This window comes from Anomaloglossus baeobatrachus, chromosome 1 (assembly GCF_048569485.1).
Source record: "Anomaloglossus baeobatrachus isolate aAnoBae1 chromosome 1, aAnoBae1.hap1, whole genome shotgun sequence".
In the NCBI taxonomy this organism is placed as follows: domain Eukaryota; kingdom Metazoa; phylum Chordata; class Amphibia; order Anura; family Aromobatidae; genus Anomaloglossus; species Anomaloglossus baeobatrachus.
The window spans coordinates 750,611,817-750,624,105 of NC_134353.1; the positions used below are offsets into that span (position 1 = coordinate 750,611,817).

Here is a 12,289-nt window from a genome sequence, read left to right on the forward strand (position 1 = left end):
AGTCTACTCAGACAACCGAGTGGCAGTCTCCTATATCAACCACCAGGGGGGCACTCTGTCTTTTTCCCTGATGGGGATAACAAATACTATTTTTTTCACTAGCTCAAAACCACCTTTCCTCCCTTACGGCACTTCATATTTTGGGGACAGACAATGTCACGGCCGACTTCCTGAGCAGGCAACAAGTATGGCAAGGGGAGTGGTGTCTGCACAAGGAGGTTTTTCTCCTTATTGTACATCTTTAGGGGTGCCCGACGGCAGACCTCTTTGCAACCAGATCCAACAGACAGGTACATCTGTTCTGTTCCCTCAACCCTCTTGACAGACCCTGGGTGGTAGACGCATTTCAGGTTTCATGGGGAGAAGGTCTGCTGTATGCCTTCCCGCCCCTGATATTGCTTCCAGCAGTCCTGAAGAAGGCCAGGGAGGACAAAGCCAGATTGCTCCTCTTAGCTCCCTTCAGGCCCAGGAGGGTGTGGTTTTACTGGCTCCAGAGGATGTCAGTGTCAGACCCTTGGATCCTCCCGGAGAGGCTAGATCTCCTCTCCCAGTGCCCTCTGCTTCACTCTCAGGTTTCGGGCCTTCATTTGATGGCCTGGAATTTGAGAGGAGATTGTTATAGAGTCACGGGTTCTCTTCTAAATTGATTTCCACCCTCTTGCGTAATCGAAAACCGGCTACTACCAGGATTTTCGCAAGAGTGTGGAACAAATTTCTCTCCTTCTCTGGTGTCAGTCCTGTAGCGGAACCCCTTCTGGGAGATGTCCTGGAATTTCTCCAGAAGGGTGTTGACTTGGGGTTGTCAGTTAGCACCTTTTGAAGGTCCAGGTCTCTGCGTTGGCAGCGCTTTATAATTCTGACCTAACGAGCAATAGATGGGTTAAAAGGTTCATCTCCTCCTGTCAGAGGGACAGACCGGTCCCATGTCTGTTTCCCTCCTTGGGATCTCAATTTGGTTTTAGTTCCTTGACGGGACCCCCCTTTGAACCCTGAATGTTGCTTTGCTGGTTGCCCTTACGTCTGCTCGACGAGTTAGTGATCTCCAGGCCCTTTCAGCATGCCCCCTTATACTCAGTTTTTTGAGAATAGGGTCCTCCTTCGCACAGACCCCGCTTATTTGCCCAAAGTGGCTAGGTCTTTTCATCGCTCTCAGGAAATTGTCCTACCAGCCTTCTGCTCGACGCCTAAGAATCCCAAGGAGGAAAGGTTGCACACATAAGATGTTATCAGGGTGCTTAGTTATTACATTGAGGTCACCAAACCTTTGAGGCAGTCCCAGGCTTTATTTCTTTGCTTTCAGGGGCCTAGGAAGAGGTGCTCAGCTTCCAAGGGCACAATAGCTAAATGGGTTAAGGAGGCTATTAAGGCAGCTTATGTAGCCCAGGATAGGCCTATCCCGCAGGGTATTACGGCTCATTCCACTATGGCTGTGGCAACCTCCTGGGCCGAGTGAGCAGATGTGCCTCTGGATCTAATATGTAAGGCTGCCACCTGGTCCTCTCCCACAACCTTTTTTAATCACTATCATTTGGATTTGTCGGCCACGGTGGATTTGACCTTTTTGGTAGAAGGGTGCTAGAGGCTGTGGTGCCTCCCTGATGTTATCTTCCGAATCTCTCTGGTGGCGCTGTCGTGGTGAAGGTAAAAATATTCAATTACTTACACCGATAATGATTTTTTTTTTTCCAGAAGCCACGACAGCGCCACTGCTTCCCTTCACTTTCATTTTATTCACCACTAGTGTTCTTGGTTTCCGTGGTCCGACATGTGATATTGTGGTGATATTGTTATTATTGTGTTTACCTGTTTTCTGGTAGTCCTCTGTGTGCTCTGTAGCCAAACTGAGGCGAGAGATATGAGCCGCCCTTTTATTTCAGTGGGTTTCCTATCCTAAGATGGGCGGACCTATCTCTCTGGTGCTGTCGCGGCTTCTGGAAAAAATAATTACCGGGAAGTAATTAAAGATTTTTGATGATATTCTAATTTATTGAGCTGCACTTGTATTTCATAAATACAAATATACCATGATATCCTGATTTATTTTAAATCCGTATCCTAAGAAAATATCTAGCATTTGCTATTTGGGGAATTACTTTGTACAGTGTTTTGGTGTTTGCGAATACATGTAGTTTAAAATAATGGTGTGGTTGGGAAACTTTTACATTAAAAAAAGTGATTTGGCCACTAGTGGACAGCAAATGATTCTATTCTATTGGTACCGTGTTGCCCCGAAAGTAAGACAGTGTCTTACTTTCTTTTTACCCCCAAAAGTGCCACTATGTCTTACTTTCGGGGTATGTCTTATATTGGAAAAAATCCCACAGCAATCGCAGCAAGTCTCCATGCAATGTACCGTATGGGGACTTGCCGCGATTGCGCCCTAAGTGTACCGCAAGTTAAGGAAACTTAACCACCAGCGGCTGCACATGAGGGCACTGAGGCTGTGTGATTTTGTATGTTGTCCATGGTCCTGATGGACCACGGACAACATTACTGCAACATTTCAACATTTCTCGGTTGCCGAGCGCTCAGCTGAGCGCCCGACCGCCGGCATGTGTCAGCTCTCAGCTGAGCGCTAAGCCGCCGGCATGTCAGGGCGTTCAGCTGAGCGCCAGACCGCCGGCATGTGTCAGCTCTCAGCTGAACGCTAAGCCGCCGGCATGTCAGGGCGCTCAGCTGAGCGCCCGAACGCCGGCATGTGTCAGCTCTCAGCTGAGCGCTAAGCCGCCGGCATGTCAGGGCGTTAAGCTGAGCGCCAGACCGCTGGCATGTGTCAGCTCTCAGCTGAGCGCTTTGCCGGCGGCATGTCAGGGCTCTCAGCTGAGAGCTGTCACATGCCGGCGGCATGTCAGGGCGTTCAGCTGAGCGCTCGGCCGCCAGCATGTTGGGGCGCTCAGCTGAGCGCTTTGCTGGCGGCATGTCAGGGCGCTCAGCTGAGCGCTTTGCCGCCGGCATGTCAGGGCTCTCAGCTGAGAGCTGTCACATGCCGGCGGCATGTCAGGGTGCTCAGCTGAGCGCTCGGCCGCCTGAGCGCTTTGCCGGCGGCATGTCAGGGCTCTCAGCTGAGAGCTGTCACATGCCGGCGGCATGTCAGGGTGCTCAGCTGAGCGCTCGGCCGCCGGCATGTTAGGGCGCTCAGCTGAGCGCTCGGCCGCTGTAACTGTACTGTAAAGAGGAAAAAAAATAAATTTTTACTACGTCTTACTTTCGGGGTACGTCTTACATTAGCCGACCCCCCCCAAAACCCCCACTACGTCTTACTATCGGGGGTGTCTTACTATCGGGGAAACACGGTAGGTGTTATTCTGAGCAGTAAATCCAATCTATTTTTTTCAGTGGGAATACACCACTTGTTACTTATATATTTGGGTTTGGGGAACATGGGAAGAGTTAAATATGTTACAAATGTTATCCTTCCCAGTCACTTCTGTTTTCACACCACCCCCTGATGTAGTCTGTATGGTTCTTCAGATCTGATATTGAAGAGCAGGGATTATGCGGTTATGTGGAGTCTGAAGTGACCCTGTGATTTAAATGATAATTTGCCTGGCTCTTATTAATTGCCTACTCTTTAAATCCTAAATGCAAGAACTGGTGGTTATGAGTGTCAATTTCTAAAAGAACACTTGACAAAATTATAATACTAATAGTATCTTTTTCCAATGGTTAGATGTTATTAGCTTCCCTGATCTTCAGAATTGATGGGGGGAGGGGGTTAAGAGCTCATTCAGAAATCAGTGATGTTTCTTGTATACAAAATGTCTGAGTTTTATATGATTTATTTTTGTAATATCACAGCCTCACTCAGACATCTAGTTTTTATGTATTTTTCATACATAGAACACATGCCCATTATAACCTACCGTATTTTTCGCTTTATAAGACGCCCCTGATTATAAGACGCACCCCCAAATTTGGTGAAGGAATAGAGAATTTTTTAATAAATGGGGTCCGTCTTATAATGCCAGTGACCGTCAGACAAATCATATAGGGTATATGTCCCTCATAGCCCCCCCCATCCTAAAATTAGCCCTCTGAATCTGGATATGGCCCAGTGATGCCACATGTCCCCTATGCCTGGCACACATCCTCTATGGCTGGCACACGGCCCCATGTGGCGGCACACGGCCCCATGTGGCGGCACACGGCCCCATGTGGCGGCACACGGCCCCATGTGGCGGCACACGGCCCACTATTGCTGGCACATGGCCCCATGTGGCTGCACACGGCCCACTATTGCTGGCACATGGCCCCATGTGGCGGCACATGGCCCACTATTGCTGGCACACAGCTCCCTGTGTTATATATCGCCCCATGCTGCTGCTTTTAGTAAAATAAACTTTCCTTACCTTCTCCAGCATTGTCCTGTCTGTGTCCCCCTCCTCGGGGTTGAGCTCCGGCCTCCTGCATTTCCTGGTTCTCGGCCGGTCATGTGATCGGCATGGCAGAGTGAAATCTCTTGTGTCTTATCACAGCAGCAGGAGGGAGGCCGGGCAGACAGGCTGGAGGAGGTGAGTAAAAAGTTTATTATTTTACTGTTTGCAGCAGCATGGGGGCCATAGCTAACACGGGGGAGGGGGCATGTGCAATCAAAGAAGGGCGCAGGTAGATATAATATACACTGCTGCCCCAGCCCATCGCCGCGGTGCACTTTCAGCACCATCGTGGTGGACAGCGGCTGTGCATATTTTATGAGCGGGAGCAGGAGATCAAACGCTGCTGCTCCCAGCTTTCACAAGTCCCCCAGCAGAGCTCCAGAGCTGCCCGCACCTCCCCTGGACTCTGTAGTGTGTGTATATATATATATATATATATATATATATATATATATATATATATATATATATATATATATATATATATATATACCCCCCCCCCCCGTATATTCGGATTATAAGACGCACCCCCTACTTTCCCCCAAAATTTGGGGGAACAAAAGTGCGTCTTATAAAGCGAAAAATACGGTATAGGGCTGTTTACATATGTTTTTATTTTATTTTAAGATAGTGTCCCCCCCCCCCCCCAAAAAATAAAATATCACTGACACATCTGCTTTTAATCCATTGGATTTTTCATACTAAACCTAATATATCTTAAAATAGAATCAGTGAAACCTTTTATGCAGTACCAAAAACATAGGGTATGATTGGAGAACACTGGGAGATGGATGCTTTAATATAATATTTTATTGAAGAAAATATATTACAAAGTGCTAGATAACTTTAAAAATGCATGCAAGGAAACAATAAGAATAAAAAATTGGCTGTATAAAAAGTGAGCTTCAGAGAGGCATACTAATAGTATTGGGGAGACAGTAGGAAATACAATCATTAATTACAACAGTCTTGAAATAAAGTGTAAGTGCAGTTCACATAAAGGTATGTAAAGGAATGGCATAAATTCCTACATACAAACTGTTATCCAGGTACACGTTAGGTCCCTATTACATAATCTCAGTACAAAGTATAGGAACATTCTCCTTGCTGGCATATAAAGGTAAAAGTTCACCCCTATGTGCAAACAGAAAGTCGTGCACGCTCAATATTACATACCCATATTATAAAGAAAAGCCTAAACAGTGGAGCCACAGCGAACTCCCCTTAAAGTGTCTCAATGCACGTTTCGCAAAATGAAGTTGTTTGCTTCATCAGGGGAAGGCAAAAGCAGTTCTATAAACATGTCTGACTATGTATTGTAGGCTTTTATATACACAATTTATGATTCAATAATTTTTATTAGGTTTTCAAAGTTTATACATAAAACAGTTCTAACAAAAACAATAAAACAAAGTGCTGTATAGCATTACGTCATGCTATATCAAACAAATAATATACAGTAGACATATACAAAAGGAGAAACAAACAAATAACATTGGTAAAAACTATGACATACAGTCAGATTAAGTATTTACAAAGTATGATATTCAAATAATATGTCAGGAGATAGATGTAAACAAACAATTTTCTTGTTAAACTAATTAAATAAGTATAGTGTATTACATTTATACAAGAATTATAACTAGATTAGATTTAAAATTTTATGTATTGTTGTTAATAAAGTCAGTCCATGGGTCCCATTTTTTATGAAATCTGTTCCAAGAGTTATTAATTAGGGCATGCTTCTCTTCATAGAACTTATGAAGCGATATTTTTTCTATTAGATCGTAAATATTTGGAATTTTATTGGATTTCCAACGCGCCGCCAATTCGATTTTGGTAACTAGAAGGATATGAATTACGATGGCCCTGTATTTTATGTTTATTGTATCCGAATCTATCGATAAGAGAGCTAATTGTGGGGTTAGACTTATTTTTGAGTGCATTATCAGATTTATTATTTTAGACACTTTCTGCCATAAGCTTCTGATTTTAGGACAGCTCCAAAAAATATGAACAATGTCACCTTTTGTATCACAACCTCTCCAGCATGTTGGTTTTTGGCTTGGGAATATTTTAGCTACTTTGTCCGGAGTGAAATACCATCTGGTATAAATCTTATAATAAGCTTCATGTAATGTAGCGCAGATATTGGAAAGGTACCGTATATGCCGGCGTATAAGACGACTGGGCGTATAAGACGACCCCCAACTTCTGCCCTAAAAATATAGAATTTGGGATATACTCACTGTATAAGACTACCCCGCTCCCAAATGAAAAAAAGTCTGCTTTGATTGCAACATGTTAATTTTAATTCCGCGAGAGCCGTACAATATGTTTTTAAAGGGCCATTGACAGATCAATCGCTCCAATGTTCACTTAGTACAGCAAGGAATGCTCCTCCCTGCTGTATAAAGCCACAACTGGACTGAAACAATGGTACTACACTGTGCTACAAACAGACACACACAACTCTGCTACAAACAGACAAACACACACAACTCTGCTACAAACAGACAAACACACACAACTCTGCTACAAACAGACAAACACACACAACTCTGCTACATACAGACAAACACATACAACTCTGCTACATACAGACAAACACATACAACTCTGCTACATACAGACAAACACATACAACTCTGCTACATACAGACAAACACGTACAACTCTGCTACATACAGACAAACACATACAACTCTGCTACATACAGACAAATACACACAACTCTGCTGCTCTGTGGGGCCTGCACCCGCGGCTCGGCGGGTACAGCACCCGCGGCATCGGCGGGGGGGGGGGGGGGATTGGCAGGGCATACATCTGGGGGGTTAGAAGCAGCTCACTGGGGCCCATAATGGGCACAAGTCCCCCTGTGTTAGATATCTCCCCCATAGTGCTGCCCATGGCCCCTATATAGATCGCACAAGTCCCCCTGTGTCAGATATCGCCCCCATAGTGCTGCCCATGGCCCCTATAGATCGCACAAGTCCCCCTGTGTCAGATATCGCCCCCATAGTGCTGCCCATGGCCCCTATAGATCGCACAAGTCCCCCTGTGTCAGATATCACCCCCATAGTGCTGCCCATGGCCCCTATATAGATCGCACAAGTCCCCCTGTGTCAGATATCGCCCCCATAGTGCTGCCCATGGCCCCTATAGATCGCACAAGTCCCCCTGTGTCAGATATGGCCCCTAGGCTGCTGCCCAAAGTAAAATAAAACCCTCTTTCCTTATCTCCTGTCTGGCTCCGTGCTTCTGTTCTTCCACTTCCTGGTTGTCAGTGCGGTCATGTGATCGGCACAGCAGGCTGAGCTCTCTGCCTGATCACAGTGGAAGCAGGGACACAGGGAGACACGCTGCAGGGGTAAGTAAAGCTTTTTTATTTTAGAATGAGCAGCAGCCTGGGGGCCAAATCTAACACGGGGGGGACATGTGCGATCACACTGGGACGCAGGCTCATAGAATATGCACCGCTGCCCCAGCCCCTCACTGCGTGCGATTTCAGCACCATTGGAGATGGACAGCGGCTGTGCATATTATATGAGCGGGTGCAGGAGATCAAAGGATGCAGGCCGCAGCGTTCCCCTGTGCTCCAGAGCTGCTTCCACCACCTCCCCTGGACGCTGCAGTGTACATATACACCCCCCCCCCCCGTATATCCGGCGTATAAGACGACCCCCCACTGTAGCCATTATTTTAAGGGGGTAAAAAGTCGTCTTATACGCCAGTATATACGGTATGTGTTTTTAAGAGCTTTATCCCATTGGTCTTGGGTGAATTCTACTTTCAAGTCCTTTTCCCAACTGGATATGTGTATCATTTTTCTTGTGGGGAGTTCAGAATTGTAGGCATGATAGATGTTCTTATGACTCCATATTAGTTTGTTATTTGGGTTGTTTATCAATTTAAGTATGAATTTGTTTATTTTACATTTGGGTTCTACAAGTTTCCGGATGGATTTCCTTATTTCTAGGAAGAAGTAAAGATCTTTATCTGGTATATTGTTTTGTAGTTTAAGTTGTAAGAATGAGGTGAAGTTTGTACCATCGTATATATTTTTTATGTATTTTATCCCTGACTGGACCCATCTATCTACTGTCTCGGTATTGTTTGACAAATCTATATTTTTTATCTCAGTATTTTTAAAGACTTCAAAAGTCATTTTGTCTTTGGAAATTCTTGAAATCTTTTCCCAGGAAGTAAATGCAGCATTAATAGTGCTGCTATCATAGGTATTTGATTTTCGTCCTCCAAAGCTTAGTAACTGTTCCAGTAAAGGAGAGCGGAAAGAATTATTTCCTGATAATATTAGTTCCAAGTTAACCCAAGTTGGAGTATTTTCATTTTTTAATAACCAATTGTTGGTTTGTTTTAATAAGTTTGAGTAATAATATGCTTGTATATTAGGAAGGCCGTATCCTCCATTAATTTTATTTTTGAATAATGTATTTTTGGCCACCCTTGCTTTACTTATATACACAATTTAGTCCATGTTCAAGTAAAGGGAAATAGCAAAGGCAAGATCTGGTTATTGTGGTAAACCACTGCTGCCATCTACATTAATGCTGAATAAAATCTGTGCCTTCTCTAAAAGATTTGTCTTTGTAGAATTGCCGTATTTTAATGATGGAGAATAAAAGTTAGGCACTTTACTCCCATGTCATATTTCCTTAATATAGAGCATTTAGGTAAATCTCCGCTGCTCAATATTCTGTGTCATTCCGAGACCTTGGTGCTCTTTTGGTATTTGTTTCTTGCCTGTTTCAATATTGACTCAGTGCAATGAGAGGTCACATGGTATCTTTATAACGTGGCTTTTTACATTTGATAGAGTCCTCTGGCCTTGACATTGCTGGAATAGTTCCTCATTTAGGCCATTACATAATAACTTGGAGGAATTTTTACTTATCAGCAAATTAGTAGAAGATTAAACTGATCTCAAATTTATTTATTTTTTCTAAATAAGATTTTCTATTTAAAAATAAATAAATCAAAACTAAAAACCCAGAATCCTGCAAACAGTATGTTTTGTAAAACTCTGAAAAGTATTGCATTGCTGCATATGGTACTCTGTGTGCGGCCTAGGTAAGTTAGGCATAGACAGGAGCTCACCTTTATACAAAAAAATACACATCAAAGGAGGGAGAGGAATAACAAGTCTTGTTTAGATTATGGTGCGAAGCTATAGTAGTAGTCATCACTAGTCAATTATATGGATTGTATACTACAGAGTATCAAGCCACCAATGAGAAAAATCAATAGGCAACAGTTCAAAGGGCTCTTGAAGATCCATTTTAATTATGTTTCTTATCTGGTTACAGTACTCCTACCTTCTTACCAGTCAGCTGGAGTCTCAACGTATCTACTGGGAAAACAAGATTGTACGTTTGGAGAAAGATACTGCAGACGAGGTACATTTATAGATAATTACGCTGATTTTTCATTTTGCCTCTGAGCAAACCAAATGTCCAAGTTAGGGCGCTTTCACAGTTGCGTTCAGCCGCTATGGAGAATAGCACAGTCCGTTAACGCACTGTGCTATTCTCCATAGACTTGTATTGACGACGCACCGTAACGCAAGTGTCTGCGTTGCATCCGCTGGACGACACTGAGTCATTATTTTGACGCAGCGTCGGGCGGAGGGAACGCTGCATGTAGCGTTTTTTGGGTCGTCAAAATAACGCACCTTGACGGATTCCGTTAGAATCCGCCAAGGTGTCTAATGATTGTTTATGGTGGCAGATTCCGCCACAATGCACTAAGCGGCGGAATCCGCTGACTGATTCACGTTCTACTGAGCATGCTCAGCATGTCCAGCAGAACGATCTAAATCGTTTAAACTCACTCCTGGTCTCTCTCACCCCCTCTCTCATACTCACCGATCACCGTCACGGCGCTGCACAGCTGTCACACTGCTCTGGCGGCTTCTCCTGCTTTTGAAAATGCCAGGCGCTTATTATGCCATCTCGTATTCATTGCTTCCCCTGCCCACCGGCGCCTATAATTGGTTGCAGTCAGACATTCCCCCACGCTGAGTGACAGCTGTCTCACTGCAACCAATCACAGCTGCCGGTGAGCAGGTCTATATCGTGCAGTACAATAAATAAATAATTGAAAAAAAACGGCGTGCGGTCTCCCCTAAGGCTGCTTTCACACATCAGTTTTTTGGCATCAGGCACGATCCGGCAAAAAAACTGATGCGACGGATCCGGCGAAAAAACTGATGCGACGGATCCGGCGAAAAAACTGATCAGTTGCAACAGTTTTTTCCATCAGTTCCTTCAGTTTTTTGACAGATCCGGTGTGATACTGAGCATGCTCAGTTCAAAAAAATGGATCCGGCATCCGGATCCGTTTTTTACCGCATTACGCCGTATCCGGCGTCCATAGGCTTCCATTTTAAAACATCGCTATCCGTTTTGTTTGCCGGACACAAAAACGTTCACTTCAACATTTCATCCAGCCGACGGACAAGTAAATTTTGCCGGATCCAGCAAAAAACGGATGAAACGCAAGGCCATCCGGCACAATACGGCACTAATGAAAGTCTATGGGGGAAAAACTGACGACAGATCCGTTTTTTCATGTTTTTGCTGGATTGTGCCTGATGGCAAAAAACTTATGTGTGAAAGCACCCTAATTTTGATACCAGCCAAGATAAAGCCACACGGCTGAAGGCTGGTATTCTCAGGATGGGGAGCCCCACGTTATGGGGAGCCCCCCAGCCTAAAAATATCAGCCAGCAGCTGCCCGGAATTGCCGCATCCATTAGATTTGACAGTCCCGGGACTCTACCCGACTCATCCCGAATTGCCATGGTGCGGTGGTAACCGGGGTAATAAGGAGTTAATGGCAGCCTATAGCTGCCACTAAGTCCTACGTTAATCATGGCAGGTGTCTATGAGACACGCCCAATGATTAACCTGTAAGTGAAAGTAAATAAACACATACACCCGAAAAAATACTTTATTTGGAATAAAAGACAAAAAAACACCCTCTTTCACCACTTTATTAAAATCACCAAAACCCCTCCAGGTCCGACTTAATCCACAGAGGTCCCACGACGCTTTCAGCTCTGCTACATGAAGCTGACAGGAGCGGCAGTAGAACGCCGCTGCTCTCTGTGAGCTCCACACAGCAACTGAAGTGAATCGCGCTGTCAGCGGGGACATCACTGAGGTAGTGCCGGGGTGTGTGCAGTGATGATGGGTGCAGTAGTGCCGGGGTGTGTGCGGTGATGATGGGTGCGGTAGTGCCTGCGGTGATAATGGGTGCGGTAGTTCCTGCGGTGATGATGGGTGCGGTAGTGCCGGGGTGTGTGCGGTGATGATGGGTGCGGTAGTGCCGGGTGTGTGCGGTGATGATGGGTGCGGTAGTGTCGGGTGTGTGCGGTGATGATGGGTGCGGTAGTGCCTGCGGTGATGATGGGTGCGGTAGTGCCTGCGGTGATGATGGGTGCTGTAGTGCCGGGGTGATGATGGGGGCTGTAGTGCCTGCGTGTGTGCGCTGATGATGGGTGCAGTAGTGCCGGGGTGTGTGCGGTGATGATGGGTGCGGTAGTGCCGGGGTGTGTGCGGTGATGATGCGTGCGGTAGTGCTGGGGTGTGTGCGGTGATGATGGGTGCTGGGGTGTGTGCAGTGATGATGGGGGCTTGCACTCTCTCTCTCAGCAAAAAAAAACTTAACGCAACGCGTTATTTCACATGAATTCGTGGCCTTTATTATCACACTATTTGCAAGGCATCCGTCACATGCGTCACACAACGCACTGTGACGGATGCCGCACAACGCAAGTGTGAAAGCGTTCCCAACAATGAGTATTTAATGAGTTTGTCTGCAGCATTTATGAATATACTAGCTATATTAGGTTACTTGTGTTTCGATCGTGGTTTTGACCTAGTGTTGTA

At 45.2% G+C, this 12,289-nt stretch overlaps 1 protein-coding gene across 2 annotated transcripts in view; it reads left to right on the forward strand.

The window, feature by feature from the left end:
- The window catches only part of BRAP (BRCA1 associated protein), a 149,139-nt gene that overhangs the window by 111,800 nt on the left and 25,050 nt on the right, over nt 1–12,289 (forward strand). For both annotated transcript variants that reach the window (XM_075323736.1, XM_075323744.1), the window contains one exon: nt 9,704–9,793. In XM_075323736.1, coding sequence (XP_075179851.1) covers nt 9,704–9,793 — 90 coding nt within the window. The remainder of the gene's footprint in view (nt 1–9,703; nt 9,794–12,289) is intronic.